The sequence below is a fragment of the Talpa occidentalis genome, unplaced genomic scaffold, assembly GCF_014898055.3.
Source record: "Talpa occidentalis isolate TD23 unplaced genomic scaffold, MPIMG_talOcc4v2.1 talOcc4.13, whole genome shotgun sequence".
Lineage (NCBI taxonomy): Eukaryota > Metazoa > Chordata > Mammalia > Eulipotyphla > Talpidae > Talpa > Talpa occidentalis.
In genome coordinates, this window is record NW_023601322.1 from 90,254,262 (window position 1) to 90,271,651 (window position 17,390).

The 17,390-nt window shown below is 43.1% G+C and overlaps 1 protein-coding gene and 1 long non-coding RNA gene across 3 annotated transcripts in view; one reads left to right on the forward strand and one right to left on the reverse strand.

Annotated features, from left to right (window-relative positions):
- The window catches only part of LOC119243598 (uncharacterized), a 56,866-nt gene that overhangs the window by 19,516 nt on the left and 19,960 nt on the right, over window positions 1–17,390 (reverse strand). The window lies entirely within an intron of this gene.
- FABP2 (fatty acid binding protein 2) lies at window positions 10,171–13,080 on the forward strand. Its single transcript, XM_037509518.1, has 4 exons — window positions 10,171–10,237; window positions 11,377–11,549; window positions 12,517–12,624; window positions 13,013–13,080. The coding sequence occupies exons 1-4, from the start codon at window positions 10,171–10,173 to the stop codon at window positions 13,061–13,063; spliced, it is 399 nt and encodes a 132-aa protein (XP_037365415.1). The 3' UTR covers window positions 13,064–13,080.

Sequence of the window (17,390 nt, forward strand, 5' to 3'; positions counted from 1 at the left end):
ATATAGGCAAAACACTACATGTCGTATATCTCAATAACATCTTTTAAAACACATCCCCCAAAACAAAGAAAGTGAAAGAAAAGATAAACAGCTCGGATTACATCTCAAAAAAAAAAAACAAAAACAAAAAAAAAACAGCAAAAGACATAATAACCAAAACAAAGAGACACCCTAATCATTAGTAGAGCATTTTTGCACACAATACAACTGACAAGGGACTGATAGCAAAGATCTACAAAGAGCTCACTAGACTCAGCAAAAACAAAGTAAACAATCGAGTCAAAAAATGGACTGAAGAGCTAAACAGACACTTCTCCAAAGAGGAAATGCAACTGGCCAACAGGTATATGAAAAAATGTTCAGCATCACTTATTATGGAAATGCCAATCAAAACCACATTGAGATTACTACCTTATTCCAGTGAGAATGGCACATATTAAAAAACAAGCAATGACAGGGCCTCCCTGGTGGCGCAGGCGGTTGAGCACCATGCTGTAAGGCTGTCTGCAGCTTCTGCAGCGCGGGTTCGATCCCAACCGGCAGGTGAGAATCCCACATGGTGAAGCAGACCTCTCCTGTCTTGCCCGCTGTTCCCCTCAGCAGTGTATTTCTTCAGTCTGCCTGTTCTGTTCCCCACTCTGCCTCTCGTGAATCCTCTCACCCTCCCGCACATCTGGCCTGTACCCCAGTTCTTGTATAAAAATAAATAAATCTTTAAAAAAAATTGCCACATTTGTTGTACCACTTTAAAAAAAAAACAACAAGCAACGACAAATGTTGAAGAGGATGTAGGGAAAAAGGAACTCTCCTACACTGCTGGTGGGAGTGCAAACTAATCCAACCACTATGGAGAGCTATGTGGAGATTCCTCAGACCACTAAAAATGGAGCTACCATATGACCCAGCAATTCCACAACTAGGGATCTATTCAAAGAACACAAAAACAACAGATCAAAAGGATACCTGCACCCCTATGTTTATTGCAGCGCTATTTATAATAGGTTAGATAACAACCTAAATGCCCAAAAATAGATGACTGGACCAAGAAGATGCAGTATATATACACAGTGGAATACTATTCAGCAATCAAAAAGATAAACTCATGTTATTTGCAGCAACATGGATGGAGCTAGGAGAAATTATGCTCATGAAATAAACCAGCAGGAAAAAGAAAAATACCAGATGGTTGCACTTATACGAGAAATATAGGGGAACCAAATAAGGGATCAGGAAAAAAATAACAATGAATAAAAAATCAAAATTAGCAGACAACTATAAATCAGAGACATTCTTCAAGGGAGGTGGAGGTACAGGAATCATAACAGGGGAGGGAAGAGCACAAGGGACTATGGTGATGGTGCACAGGTGAACTGGTGGTGGGAACTTTACAGGGATTACACCTTAAAGGAAATGTGCTTACAAGCATATATTGTACAAATGAACAATGATGTAAAAAATGTGTGTATATATATATATATATATATATCTATATAAATAATAAATTATCATGGAAAGAGCTTATGAAAAAAAAAATACCTATTTCCTAAACAAGACATGATTTCAGAAGCAAATTCCTACCGAAAGGGAGAGAAACTTCACTGGGGACAAAGTTCAGTTTCTGGTTGACTGACGCTGTTATCTGTATTTCAAAGGTTGGGCTCCATATGCATGAGCCAGATGACAAGGGAGGACTATGCCCTGATCTCTTGGGAGATACCATTCTCTGTGATGTGGCAGCAGCAACTGTCTTGTTCACAAACCCAGTTTGACAGTCACCCAGGTCTTCCCACATTTCTGTGGTTCTCTTTTCTCAACCTCACCTTCACCATCTTTATTTTTAGTCATTTCTCAGCAATATTACAACAGTATCTAGTTAGTCTGTTCTTCCAGAGGGATCCTTGCAACCTCAAATGAAACCTTCTAAAATGAGAGGAGGGCCTCCCCTGGTGGCACAGGCAGTTGAGCACAGCGCTATGAAGCTGTCCGCAGCCTCTGCAGCATGGGTTCGATTCCTGGCCGGCCAGGGAGATACCCACATGGCACGGCAGACCTCTTCTGTCTCGCCTGCTGCTCCCCTGAGCAGTGTATTTCGTCAGTCTGCCTGTTCTGCTCCTACCTCTGTCTCTGGTGAATCCTCTCACCTTACCACGCCTCTAGCCTGTACCCCAGCTCTTGTATAAATAAATAAATCTTTAAAAAAAAATTAAAAGGTAATCAAATCAAGATACGTGTGTGGTTTATCAACAAAAACATGCACACATATGTGTCCAGATACACACATGAATATACACATAGGTATGTACACATGTGTGTACACAGGGATTGTGAACATCCATCCACATGTATGTGCAACGTGTGAATGTACAAACGTGCACAGACACAAAACTAGGACCATATGTAAATATTATAGGAATTTTGTCCAGTAGTTGAAATATAAATCCTCAATGGTTTTTCTGTGTCCTTTTTATATTTTCCAAGTTACTTACATTAATAGCACATTAACCTATAATTTTTTAAAACATCTTCAAAATTTAGAGGAATTTTTAATGAAGTGGGACATAATCCTCTGTTTACAAAACAACCTATGTAGTATGATCCCATCTATCTGTGTAAATACATGCTGCATATACATGGATGTTGCACATACACATCTATAAATGCTAGCACTGATTACATCAGGAGATGAGCCCCTGGAGTAATTTTTACTTTTCTTTGTGTTTTGCCCTATTTTCCAGAATGTCTACAGTTATCACCTATTTTCATGGTAGTCTTCCCACCCAATGTGATTCTCTTTGGAACAGCAAAGCCAACAGATGAAATTCCTAAAGTCAGTAACGCTTCCCAAATTTTCTCAAGCTCACTTCTGCCATGTCTAAAAACGACGACTTAGTCAACATCACTCTTTTCTTCCAAGATGAAAAGTGTCTTTGTTTCATCACAGGGCCATAGTCCCTGTAGTCTTCTGCTACCAAATAGACAGCTTGGGAACCACATACCTGCATTTAGCTTTCTTTTTCAGCCTGCAAATGGGGGTTCACCAGTGAGGCCGTGGATCAGACAGGCTGCCATGTCACACTGGCAGAGAAGGCAACAGGCCTACTCAGTATTCAAGGGCCTGATCACATGCTTTCCAAGAAACCTTTTCTAAAGATGTATTTTTCTTTATTTATGCATACAGGAACTGGGCTGTAGGCCAGAGGTGTGGGGGCAGGAGGTGAGAGGATCCACCAGAGACAGAGCGGGGAGCAGAACAGGCAGATGGACTGAAGATACTGCTGAGGAGAGCAGCAGATGCAACAGGAGAGGACTGCCGCACCATGTGGGTTGCTCCCTGGCCGGGGATCGAACTCATGCCACAGTGGCTGGCCATAGCTTGATAGCACTGAGACTTAACCCTGTGCCACCAGGGAGGCCTGCCCAAGAAGACATTTCTAAAGGGTATAAAAGCTCTGACCAGGACACATACGCTTGCTATATACCCATGTGTGTCCTCTCTCCTCCCTTTTCAGGTCTGAAAATGTCTTAGAAGAAACAAACAGGTGAACAGCCTATTATGAGCCACCCAGTCAGGTGCCTATGGAGTCAAGGGTTACGCTGCTGCCACTGGAGCCACTACGCAGACACCAGTCCGGCCGAGAGGAGCGTGGGCGAGGGGGCAGTTCCAGGTAGAGGAACAAGGATGAACCAAGACCAGGCAGCTGAGGGGTCACAGCACCTCAGGCAGAGAACAGCAAGTGGGGAACAGGAGAGGTAACGAATTTAGAATTGCGCCTGGCAAGAGGGAACTCCTGTGTGGTCACAAACAAGGACAGGACATGGGCAGATTTGCCCAAAGATTATTCTCTAAGCAAAATGGATTACGGGAGCCTGGAAGAGGGGAAAGCATTTAAGAGATAACGGCAGGAGTCAAGGAGAGAACAGGTGAGTACCTGGAAAGACAGACAAAGGGGGTGAAGTAAAAATAGACTTGACTTGTTAGTAAAATGAAATGCCAGAAATATAGGAGAGAATGAGTCTGGGGATGCTAATATTGTTCGCCGATACCAAAACATTACAGGAGACAACACGTTTGGGGAAGCGAAGGTCCTTTCCAGCAGCATGTGCAGGAGTTTGAGGTGCAGACAGAGCAGCACATACAGGACGTACCTGGCAAAAGAGAGATCTGGGGAAATTCTAGAACCAAGATGATGGAAACTGAAGACACGAAAACGGAATGGGCCCAGGAAGACTGTGCAAAATGAAAACAGATCTGAAGATGTAACTTAAAAACGAATCAGTTAAGGAAGAGCTACTGGAGGAAATCCAGAAAATAAGCATTTGGAGAAGAGGAATATCAAGAAAGAATAAAGTCAAGGAAGAAAAGGAGACCTTTCACAGAGGGAGGAGTCAGTGACATGGAACACCAGGCGACACAGTCAGGGTCCAGGTGCGGGCGCTGGATTTGCCATCCATACGCTCAGCAGCGGCCTTGGGGAGAAGCTTCGGCGCAGTCCTGAGCATGAAAGCCGTGCCGGGCACGCGCAGAGGGTGTGAACACAGACACAAGTGCAGCGTGTTTTCTCAACAAAGCCCTGCTATTCAAAGGAAAGTGGAAAACAAAGTAGGTTCTGCACATGTCATAGGATCCAACCAGAGTTCTTTTCATTTCTCAAGATGCAAAAAAACCTAGTCACCCTGACGTGAAGGAAGAAAGATCTCAACTCACCCAAATAAACAAACAGGAGGGAAAGAGAGAGGGTGCGATGAAGAATCAGGAAGAGAGCCTCCCCGGAGGTGCAGCGGTTGAGCGCTGGCTTGCGAAGCTGCCCGCAGCCTCTGCAGTGCTGGTTCGATCACCGGCGAGGGTCCCACATGTTGCACAGACCTCTCCTGCTGCCCGCTGCTCCCCTCAGCAGTGTATTTCGTCAGTCTGCCTGTTCTGCTCCCCGCTCTGGCTCTGGTGAATTCTCTCACCCTCCTGCACTTCCGACTGTACCCAGTGCTTGTATAAATAAATAAATACATCTTTGGAAAAAAAAAAAAAGAATCAGGAAGAAAACCTTTGCATGCACGGCACAGGACAGCGAGGCCGGCCCTCTCCCTGAAACCGTACGTGTTCATGCTACAGTTGAGGTGCCAGGCTAGAGTGGGAGTTCCAACACACATTCAGTGAATAACGGTGAAAGAATTCATAGGGGCAAAGAAAGGAACAACAGTTAACACTGTCACTGACAAGATACAAAGTGAGGGGATTGCTTCATGGTTTACTTCCCCATGGAGGAACGTGCAGGTCATCTGGAAAGGCATGGGCTGGGGCAGTGGGTAGAGGACGGCGGGGGGCAGGTTCGGGGGAGGGGATGACGGAAGGTATGGCGCTGACAGGAGCGAGGAATTGCTGACTGGTACCAAGGCAATGCAGATGATTCCGCCACAACCAAGGATCGCCCATGTGCAACATCAGCTGGGTCAGAACAAATGAAGTTCGATGGGGCTTTCTGTGGGCAGAAGAATAGTGAATGGGTAGAGAATGTAAATAAACCAAGAGGGGCTTCCAATTTAGGAGAAAATAGGGGCAACCACTGACTGAAGCTCTGGCTGAGTCAAATGGGCAAGTGGGAGAGCATGAAGGAGCTGAGCGGATGCAAAACTGTGGTGAGAGGCAGGTTAGACCCCTTGGAGGAACAATCCCAGAGTCCATCCCAGGCTCCAGCCCCACCTGTAAGTGCACAAAGCGCAGCCCAAGTAAAGGTCTCTGGTGATGAGGAGGTAAAGGGAGAGCGGGGCCAGCATGTCGGGAGGCTTATCTGCATGGACTTTGAGGTCCCCTGAGACATTGGCAGGACACAGATGATGAGCCAGGAGTCTAGATTTTCAGTGATAGATGACAGATAAAGCTAGATGGGCACAGAAGATAGACAACAATGATAAGCTGGCTGGAAGGTCAATAGCCAAATGGGGAATGATCTCAAAGGAAAACATAGATGGGCACAGGAGATAGACAACAACGATAAGCTGGCTGAAGGTCAATAGCCAAATGAGGAAAGACCTCAAAGGAAAAGATTTTCTTTAAAATAAGAACCATGATGGTTTGGACGTGGCTGTGAGGAACTGACATAATGCAAACCCTTCTTCCTTTGTGGTCTGAGGGGCCTAGAAGATGAGCAACCTCCCACCCAATTTGCTTTGGGAAGTGGGGAGACCTCATTATTTTGGGGATAGACTCAGGTTGCAGAGCTAAGGCAGAAGATGAAGGAAGGACTCACACTGGAATGCGAGGTCATTCAGCTGACACGTGTGGATGCTCTAAGATGGCTGTTGATAATGAGCTCCAGCGCTCACCCGTATACACAGAAACCCTGACGTGTGCTGCTGTAACTCCTTAGCCTTTTGGGAAGAAAACCAACCAGCCATCTCAGGAGTAAAATCTAAGACAATTTAATGGCTCCTAATGCTCCCAAAATTTAGAGGCATGTGGTTAAAGCAGAATAAAATAAACGTGGTAGGCACACTTGAGAATTCGCCCTCATTCTCCATTCACTAGCAAGGATTGGGAAGAAACCTTAATGCTTCGTTATTCTTTCTATCTGTCCTCAAATCCTCCTTGCATATGGCCCTAAAAGAGACCGCTTTTTTCTGAGTTGTAAAAGTTAAATTTCTTGGGATTGAAAAACAGGCTTCTGAGGTGATTAGAAAAGTCATGCCAAGGTTGTTTCCCATAAGTAAGATTTTACAAAATACTCTAGACAAATGTTCCCTCCTGCCATACGATGGGATTCCTTGGCTAGTAACCAAAAAACAAGAAACAAGTGTTGGAGAGGAAGATGAGAAATCCTGCTCAGGGGATGTGAACCAGTGCGGCCATTATGGAAAGCAGTAGGGAGAGTCTTTATAAAATTAAAAACAAATTCCACATGATTTCAGATACTACTTCTGGCATTTACCTGAAAAATAAGAAACCATGAACTCCTGGGTACACACACCCCCATGTTTACAGCAACGTTTGTTACAACAGCCAAGAGCTGGAAAAACCTAAGTGCCCACGACAGACAGATGACCGGTAAAGAAGCTGCGGTACTGACACGTGACAGAATACAACCACTGCACGTAAGATGGAAGCCGGACATCTGCAACAACACGACCGACTTAGACGAGGACATCATGCTTACTGAAGTCAGACTGAGAAGGACAAATACCCTAGGGCTTCACTCATATGTGATAGAGAAACTAAATGAACAAAGCAAGCTAATAAACTAAAAAGTCTTTCAGACTTCAAGACCAAAACAGCAGTTATGTGAAGGGAAGGGGGAGGCAGAGTGGGTAAGTTAGATAAAACGGATCCACGTTATGGTAAAAAAACTGGACCTCGATAGGTGAACGTCATGTATATGGACGTTGACGTATGATGTACACCTGACACCTCATGTTCTTAATGCCCTGCTACCTCCACAACACCTCGCACATGCACACACAAGCTCCCCACTTTCCCAAGCTGCTGGACACTAAGTCCCCCGGTGTGATCAGAGAGCAGAAAGTCAAGTGCGGGCTCTGCCCTCAGCTGGTAAGGCAACTGTGTCATCAGTAAGGGAGCGGGGGGTGGAGAAACTAACGCAGAGGTTCTTGATAACCTTTCTTGATGGGGTCTAGGTAAAGAATTGAGGAGGTACAGAGTTAGGGAAGCGAAGACAGAAAAAGTATTAAAAACTTGCTGTGCTCATTAAAAATGTTCAAGGAAGCCACTATACAGAGGACTAGCGATTTCAAACTGACCTTAAATTAGGTCACTGCCACTGACACAGGGAAGGGTGAACGGTGAACACGTCCATTCTGTTAGCAGGTTTGCTTGAGTCATGTCACTTTTATCTGACCCTATTCTGCTCCTCCTGGGAAGTTTAAGGGGACCATGAAGGAGAGCGAGGTCAGCATAGGAAGCACAGTTGGGTGAAGAGCAATAAGAAGCCATTCAACTTTCTTCCTGCCTGAGTCAGGGACTTTGGCTTCAATTGCTACACGAACAGAGTAGAAAGATGCACTCCCAGAAGGGGCTATAGTGTCTTGCTATCCCTACCAGGCGAATCCACATCATACCCAGCCCCAAGCTGACCACTGGGGCCAGTTACAGAATAGCCATGCAACTGTTAGGTGGCTTTCTAACAAATATATGAAAGAGATGGCTTTTCTGTACCAAATATCCAAGTGTTTTAAGACCTAGAATACTTCGAACAGTTCATTACTGCTATTCGAGTTTCTATCTCAGGGGAAGAGAGACAAACTAAGGTATTCTGAGTACTTGATGCCCGTGTATTGGGCAGTCTTAATATACTCATGTTAAAAATGAAGAAAATGAGGTTCAACGAGACTGAGCAATCTGTCCAGGTCCTGGTCACTGCCTGAGGAGAGGGGCAGTGCTGAGACCGAAGTCCTTCTGTTTCTAAAGCCCACAGAACACTTCTATTCAGAGACATACACCCCTGTTTCTCTAATCTAAAAATATTAGTTCCATCACCTGCAGTCTTTTAAATTCACAGCTCAACATATGCAGTGGATTACCTGACAGACTACTTATTTAGCCCGTAGCTTAAGAGGAACCATAAACTTCTCGAAGTGGAAAGTACAATAAATAAGGGATGGTTCCCAAGTGATAAGGTCTTCATTATCTTTGGCAGAGGAGGGGAAAATCAAATGCAATATAATCATTTTTTCATGAAACAAGAGCTGAAATGGAAGGATCAATTATTAGCCTAAAATGCTGAGACTGCTCTCCACCCTGTTTTTGTATGTTCTGATGTGTTTTATATCATTATTTTGAAAGAAGTAATGGAGCTAGTAGAAGGCAGTTTGCTTTTTAATGTGCTTAAGTGAGAAAATATAAAGTGGGCAACTGAAAGAGTGTGCCTGATGGATACAATAAAAATATAACCCTTGATTCTATTCCCCAATGTCCTACTCAAACGTGTTCGCTACGTCCTTCCCCAACCTTGAGTAATACCTTGCACATGTACCACAGTTTTCCAGTCACGTTCACTCACAGTAGTTTCCTTTTTAGCAGTATGTTCAAGCTAGTTAATAATCAAAAACAGCACATTTCACAGGAAGTTAAAATGTGGGGACAGAGGGAGGAAGGGAGGCGCACAGGGGACTGTGGTGATGGTGCACGGTGCATTGGGGAAGGAAATTCTATGGGGCTACATCTGAGGTGGGGGAAGCAATCATTGTTTATATTTGAACAATGATGTAAAAAATATGAAAAAAATTAAAAATTAAAAAATAAATGTTTCCTCTACCAGCCCAGATCTGCTCTGGGGTGGGGGGTGGAGAGGGTGACTTTCTGGCTTCATTCACCTTTCTGGGGCTCCTCCATCCATACTCCCCTACACACAGACCGAGTTTCAGCTCCTGCCACCTAGTTTGGCGATGAGAGGGAATGAGAGTAAAGCAAAGGAATGCTTTTGACCGATGGCATCGCAGACACCTGGCTTTTGTTTCCTCTGCACGTGGAAGATTCTGAAAGCTTATCGTTCTCTTTTGAGAGTTTTATGTCCCCAGGCACATTTCTACCTCTTGATATTTTTCTCAGTGTCCCATCACTGTTCCACAAATGAAACACAAACCGAGTGCACACCTAGTGAGCGTGGCGCACTGCGCCAGGGTAGCTGTCCAAGCTCCTGGCAACCCAGACACAATGCAAAGGACATACAAGAAAGAGACTAAGATATTTTCCATCTCTGTCATATTAACTTTACCTTTTCAGAGGCATTTGGTCACAAAGTCTGACTTTACAAGGTAATTGCTATTGTAAAACAGGGATCGGTCACTGATAGTCTCCCTTCCGAAAGGTTACATGATACACATCCTAAATTGTTACCTCCAATACACGTGGTATGCACTTTGAACACGGACACAGAAAAACTACCCATACAGAAGATGCACTCCCGTTCTTGAGATAAATGTGCCCCCCAAATAAAGTGTAAGACAGACTAGGTGTGCTGCTGTTTTCATGCAGCTGAATTTCTGGTGAAAAGCTAAGGTTTACAGAGAAACTGGACTGCTTTGGTATAAATGTAGTTGGGTGATCTCTTGAACTTTAAACATCCACATCATAAGATAAAGTTGTTTCTGAGATAAGAAACAGAATAAATTCCCGAAGTCAGGCCTGAGCCTCTGACTGTCCACTGGCTCTCTCCACTTACTACCATGGCGTTAATCGGCAGCTGGAAGGTGAACCGCAATGAGAACTATGACAAGTTCATGGAGAAAATGGGTAAGAACGCAATTCTTCAGTGGCTTATTCTTTGCTTTCTTGCAGGTATTTTTTTCTCAAATGCTTTCTAAATCTCGGTTTGGGGAATGGTTCATGTTGAGAACAGGAGGGTTCACACCGTGGGATGGCTTAGAGTAGAGAAAACCATGTTCCAAGTTCCTACATTAGGAAGAATACATTACCTCCCGAGTAGAAGGAAAGACTATTGTATGCTGTCCTCTGAAATACGAGAAAATCAAGATATGCTTCATTTACTCCTTAGTGTCTGATTGTATCATTGGAATTTCACCTTTTTTTTTTTTTGGTTAGAGTCAAAAATGACAGTGGGATGAGTCCCTCTCCCTTCCAGATTTTAAAATATGAATTCTAGGTATGGAAAAACAAAGGCTATATATTAAAGTGATGGAAAGGTGTTCTATCAAAAAATCGCAGTTCTAAATAAATTGGATTTAAAATCATTTCCTCTGACTTATGAAACTTTGGGAATAATCTCATGATTCTATGTAGTTTGTATTTAACTGATGCTTATAGCTAAAGCAATATTCTAACAGCTCATAGGCTGAAAAAGTACTCACACAAATTTATGTCATTCTCTCAAAACAAACATCTACAATTATAGCCTACAGTTCTGGAATTCAAAGTTTAAATTTGTATTGTCTCAGAACAAGGTATTTTACTGTAACATGTGCTTATGTTCCCATTTTTGTGACAGAAATGTCACAGAAAGAATGATGAAGTTCAAACTTTAAAAGCTATTAAACAAAGCAAGCAGCTGTTTTTACAGAAGGATACAGTATATGTGGAATTAAAGTTGCATTTACTTATAAATATGACTGTACTTGAATCTTTCATTCAACATTTTTTAGGATTTACTCAACAATGAAACATAAAGTTAGGTAATTTTATTATAAAAGTGCTCAGATCTAAGATTCTACATTTTTATGAATGATTTAGTTTTTCCCAAGTTTTGGAAAAATACTTTGTCAGTACCCTGGACTTGACCAAGCTTAAAGTTTCTCTACAGAAGCAAGCCGAATGTTCCCATGCACAGGCAAAGCCACAAGAGTACAAACAAATAAACAGAACTTGAAAAAAATTCTATAGCATTTTGACTTTCTCCAACCTATTTCCCTTCACAGGTATTAATATGGTGAAAAGGAAGCTTGCAAGTCATGACAATCTGAAACTGACAATCTCACAGAATGGAAATCAATTCACCGTCAAAGAATCGAGCACCTTTCGAAACATCGAAGTTGTTTTTGAACTTGGTGTCACTTTTAATTACAGCCTAGCAGATGGAACTGAACTCTGCGTAAGGACATTTTTTATAAACAATACATTCTTGATCTTTCTATTCTATACTACGATCATCTTTGCTTTGGTCACTGCATGGTTTAATTAACGATGGTCTCTTTTATTCAATGAAACAGTCAGTAGTTTATCCACAGAATACAGTACCCAAGTTGGCAGAATGTTTAAAGATTTTCAATGTTTTTATTTTTACACACATCTGTAAAGAATTTGAACTAGAAAAACATCCTTAGACTGACTTAGCATAAACTTAGATTTCATAAAGAAATCTCAAGTTCAGTGCTTTCAACTTTACTTACCTGACAATAACAAAAGCTTTTGGAATGATGTAGCTTTAAAATAATGGGCATTTAATAAATGTATTAAAACACTAAGGTAAATGAATACACTAGTGAAAAAAATGAGTGGTTACACAGAATGGTATAATGCTATAGCACAGGTCACTGGAAATGTACTGTTTAATGTTTATTTCTCCCCTGCCAATGTTTGATAGAAAATTTTAGGGAGTCCAATTTTTCTATTGATTTTTGAAAATGCTTTTTGGACTTCTAGTTAAATTATATATGTTTGCAATGACAACTAAACTGTCAAATATTAATTACTAGAATACCTAATTAAAACAAGGACAGTTATTAGCCTCACCATGAATCCAATTAGAACCATGACTAAAATTAGGACACCTTTTTAACATGAAAAATTAGAAAAGATAAGCCTTGTTCATCCAAATTTCACCATTTGCGAACTACTGAGTGAGATGAATGTAACGGTGACCAGCACATATTCTAAAGCTCAGTGCCTACATTCAAGCCTGGCTCTGTGACCGTGGGTGGCTTAGTATGTCAGTTTGCTCATCTGTACAACAAAGACAGTATCATTTCATTGTCAAGACTGGAAAAGTAGAGCTACAGAGCCCAGAATGATGCCTAACATGTGCAAAACCCTTAAAATTCTGTTTTGTTTTTACATAGGGGACTTGGACCATGGAGGGAGAAAAACTCATTGGAAAATTCAAGCGGGTGGACAATGGAAATGAGCTGAATGCTGTCCGAGAAGTTGTAAATGATGAAATGGTCCAGGTGAGTTGTGAAAAGATGATAGTTACTTGGCAGACAAAGATAATTACCTCACAGTAATTTTTGTGGTTGCTGAGTTACAGCTACAGTAACTAGGCTATAACTTCTCTCAAATCTTACTGTTTTAAAATATAATGTCCCATGCCTATTGGAAAGGATATGTGTATCCGTATATCTATGTAGCTATCAATCAAATGCATGGATTTTGACTGGAAATGTAAATAACTGGAAATGTACAAACCAAAATGTGTTTTTTCTACTTATATATCTACATAAAGTATATCAACCACAAGTATACTACCAACTCATTTCAAAGCTATAAGGCTAATGTGATTCTTAGTTTAGCCTAAAATTTTAATGACAAATTCTTATGTTTGTTCACACCTTTTAGACTTATGTATACGAAGGAGTAGAAGCCAAGAGGATTTTCAAAAGGGAATAAGCTGGATTCTTGGAACACAGACCACAATGCAAATTGGATGGGAAACCTACATTTTACCAGAACTGTTTTCCTCTATAAAGTTATATTAGGCTTTTTATAAACATTGGCCAATGGCTTGTATTTCCAGTCTTGCCGAAACCAAAGAAGTAAATGTTAATTAGGATCTCATTTTACATTCTCTAACATGTAAATTCATTGGTGCTCTAAAAGAATTTGTGACTTCAAGCATGAATAAATTTTGTTCCCAAACTGCTCTCTAAGTGACCTCTCCTTCAAGAAAAAAGAAAAATAAACACTGTATGACATGTGCATTGATGCACTGCATTGTTTCTTCCACCTCCGTATTTGGTCAACTACAAACACAGACTACATGGGACTCTTCAAAATGTTGCTCAACCAGAAAACTCAGAAACAAGAAAAGCAAACACAAAATAAGTAGTTCCATAAACTCACAATACAGAGCTAATCACATTCTAATGTTAACAGGCTTCCTGTTAATCTTCTTGGGTGCAGACTGGTGGATCTTCCCAGTCTGGCATATAGGCTAATGCAATAGCAAATAACTGATGCAGTAAGTCAAAGAATGATGCTCATTTTTCTGCACTGTTAATGATTCCCCAGGCCTGACTAAGAATGAGGTTCAGCCAAGACTTAAAAAGTTCTTGCTTTCTCCATTGTTAACTCATTAGATCAGAATCTCTGGAAACAGAACCAGAGATTTTACAAAACTCCCAAGCGATTCTCATGTTCCAGGGCCACTAAGCAGTCTTGGAGCACCGGGCAGTCACACACTGAAAGCGTCACCTTCACTGCCCTCCCCTTTGTATTCGCAAGTGCATACACTGCCCATCTGCCAGGGCCCAAAGAGCCCTTTCGCTCACATCCTCACCTGTTCTATTTGAAGTATTTCAGGTAAGTGTTAGGGGGTGGAGAGGGATGTCAATTTTTAAGCAATTAACTCCACAGTTTGAGTAATTCTTTCCCATACTGGTGAGGATAATAGCATCTTTACCTAGTTCTTAGCAAATACCAGGCACTCGTAATAACGGTTAGTACATATGGTAGGTACATGATAATGTGGAGAGAAAAATCACTTGAGTATAAAACCCTGAGTATAAAATCACTTGAGTATAAAAGTGCTCATGGACAGATGAATGGATAGAGGATGTGGAGACAGAGACACACACACACACAAATACCACTTAGTTAAAAAGGATGAAATCTTACCATTCACTCCACCATGGATGGAACCAAACGATACTATACTTAGTGAAATAAGTTAGATCGAGAAAGACTAACCCTATAGGATTTTACTCATGTGTATAGAAGGAAACAAATCAACAAACATCGAAAGGAAACTTTCGCTGGAGAGCAGAAATTTGTATAATGTTAGAAACGAATGTTACTTCCATTAAGAAGAAAAGAAAATACGAAGATAAAATTTGAGGATGGACATGGAAACACAGTAGAGAACTTATTTTATAGATTAAGAAAAACATGGCAAGCAAACCTTAATAAAATGGACAAAAGGTCATGATCAAAGACTGCAAAGTGAACAGATTATAAAATATGTCATCTTCTGCAAAAAACACCTGAACACCATGCATTTTATAACTTCATCAAAAACTGCCACAGAACCCCATAGCTCCTGGTTCCACGGTGCAGAGGGCACCCACCACCATGCCAGGCATCTGATGGTCAACCCAGTGCAACGCAGACTTGACACACCTGTGAGGAGCACATTTCAAAACCCACATGGTTCTAAAATCATGGTCATCAGATTTGAGCTTTCACTGGCCCCAACTGAGTTTTGGAAATGGCACCAATTTTGAAAATGGGTCAGTCAACTTTAAAACCCGTGCTCCCTGAGAGGGACACAGACGGATTCAGAGACTCAGGCTTCTGAGATTCGTCGATACACTCGCCTGAGACTGACTCCTCAAGACAACCTTTGAGTCCAGCCTCCCCCCATTGCTTCCGATCATGGACCCACCTGACCACGTGACTACCTGACACTGCTCCTGCATCACTTGCCGATAGGTGCCGCTGGTCCGTGCCATGGCCTCCACAACAGCTGTACACTGCTGCCGAAGGGCACCACCTGTAAGAGCTGTCCACCGCTTCTGACCCTCCGGCCACGCCCCCTGGCCACTGCCCCTGCCTCCCGCACATCCAGCACCATCTCCTGGTACTGCCTCGAGATAGGGCCGCTGGCTGCTGCGGAGGCCTTCACAGTGCCACCTGTGATTGCCTCTCGCTGAGACCATGAGTTCGAGTCCAGTCCATCACTTAATGTTGTGCCATCAGCTCCCAGCCCTCCTCAAAAGGACATTTTGCACAAGTAGCTTTTGGTCTGGACTACTGGAAACTGTGGACACTATGTGGGGTAGGACAGACAGCTATTTGTGGCCTTAGAAACTTGCCTTTCTCCTAATTTCCTTCTCTCGCCCACCCCTTTGTAAATAAACCCTGCTGTTGCTGCACTCTGTCTGAGTCATGCCCTAGAGCCGCGAGCACAGAGGTGAGGGCCCATGAGCCCTGACCATTCCCCCAGAGTTACAGGGTTTCAACCTCTGACAGGAAATTGTGATTATTTAGATTTTCTCATGTTTTAAAATTAAAGGTTCAAAGTACATTTACTCTACTTACTGGTCTACAGAGTTGAATTAAGAAAAGAACCAGTATCTCATCTGAAGTAGAGAAACTAATGTACAGAGAAATTTATTAGCTTGTCTAATGCTGTACAGAGGCCACGATGAACACAGGAATGAAACGTAGGTCTTTACTTTCAGGCCAGTACATTATGATCTATGTTATTACTCAGTCTGTTGTAAACAAAAATAGCTGCAGAGAAAAGTGTTCCCTTTAGTGTCTCAGTGGCACCCCAGAATAGCAACTCAAACGCACCAGGTCAGACGGCTGAATAACGCCATTAAGTGGCTGGGCACGTAGCTATTTCCAGCCTCAGGGCAGGCTCACTTCTTTCACAATGTATACCCTCTCCAGAATTCAACTGCCACTATTTATTAGTATTGGAGAGCAGCCCATCATCTGCTAAGTCTCTGTCACTGCTTTAATCCCTTTTGGGAAAAGTGACTCTGACTCTGATGCCAACTTGACTGACCAAGCCAGGGTGCCTGACCTGGCAGCTGCCAGTGCATGGGCTCAGTGCAAGAGGGACAGTGCAGCCGACTGCACCCAGAACCTTAGGAAATTTGAACTTTAAAAGCAGTGTTAGTAGGTGTTAAGAAGCAAAAAGGTTTAAACAGGACAAAGGGGGCAGTAGTAAGGCAAAAGCCTTAAGTATGTGAACCCATAAACAAGCAGAAGCCAGAGCAGTCAGGCTAACAGAGGAACACACAGAATGGAGGGGAGGTCAGAGCAGGGGGAGTAGCACAAGCTGAGGTATTCCATGTGAAATGGGGACTGTGGACTTGGGGAGCAGCACAGATGAAACATGCCTGGTCACAAAGTCCTAACTCTTGCAAGGTGCCTGCCACAGAAGACAGATGACAGAGTCACAATCATGATACATTTCTCCCTACACATTTTGTACGTATTTCCAGTGTTGCACAGGAAAAGGCTAAACTTTAACACAGACATATCCGTATGTGTGTCCATTACTCCCCATCGGGCCATTGCTATCCCCTCGGTGTGGGTCACCACCATCTTTCCCCGAGGTTACCACACCAATCCCTAAAAGCCTCTTACCCCCTACCCTCCCTGCTCAACTCCTTAGCATGTTTTCCATTATAGCAGCCAGAAGAGTCCCTTAATAATCTAAGTCACATCATGTCACTCCTCTGCCCAAAACTCTGCCGGGTCTCCCACTTGTTGAGAGAAAAGTGCTTATGAGGCCTGCAAGACCCGCTGTGATCAATCCCCGGAGACCCAGCCGACACGGATGCGTTCCTGCTTTCATGGGAGTATCTGGGGCAAGCACGTTCAAAGTGAAGGAAACGCCCTGGAAAAAACGCCCTAAGGCAGCAGCAAGCCTGGTAAACTGAGCAACCTGGGAAGCCGTCAGAGGACCCACGGTAACGCAGAGCCGACCCCAATCAAGATTTCCCGGAGCTCAGGGACGATGTGGTGAGAAGAGAATGGGCCGCGGCAGCCGCTGCCCCTTGCCATGACCATCCTGCTCTGGAGCTGCCAGTCCCTTGGGCCGTGTGGGCCCCCAGGCGGCCCAGCCTGCCTCCAGCGCAGCAGACTCCACTGGCAGAGCAGCAGTGTGCACTCGCAGGGCAGGACGCCGCGAGGCCAAGGATGCTGGCCTCAAATGCAAGGCCAGCGGCCCCTGCCTCGCATTGTGCCAACCTGCACAGTG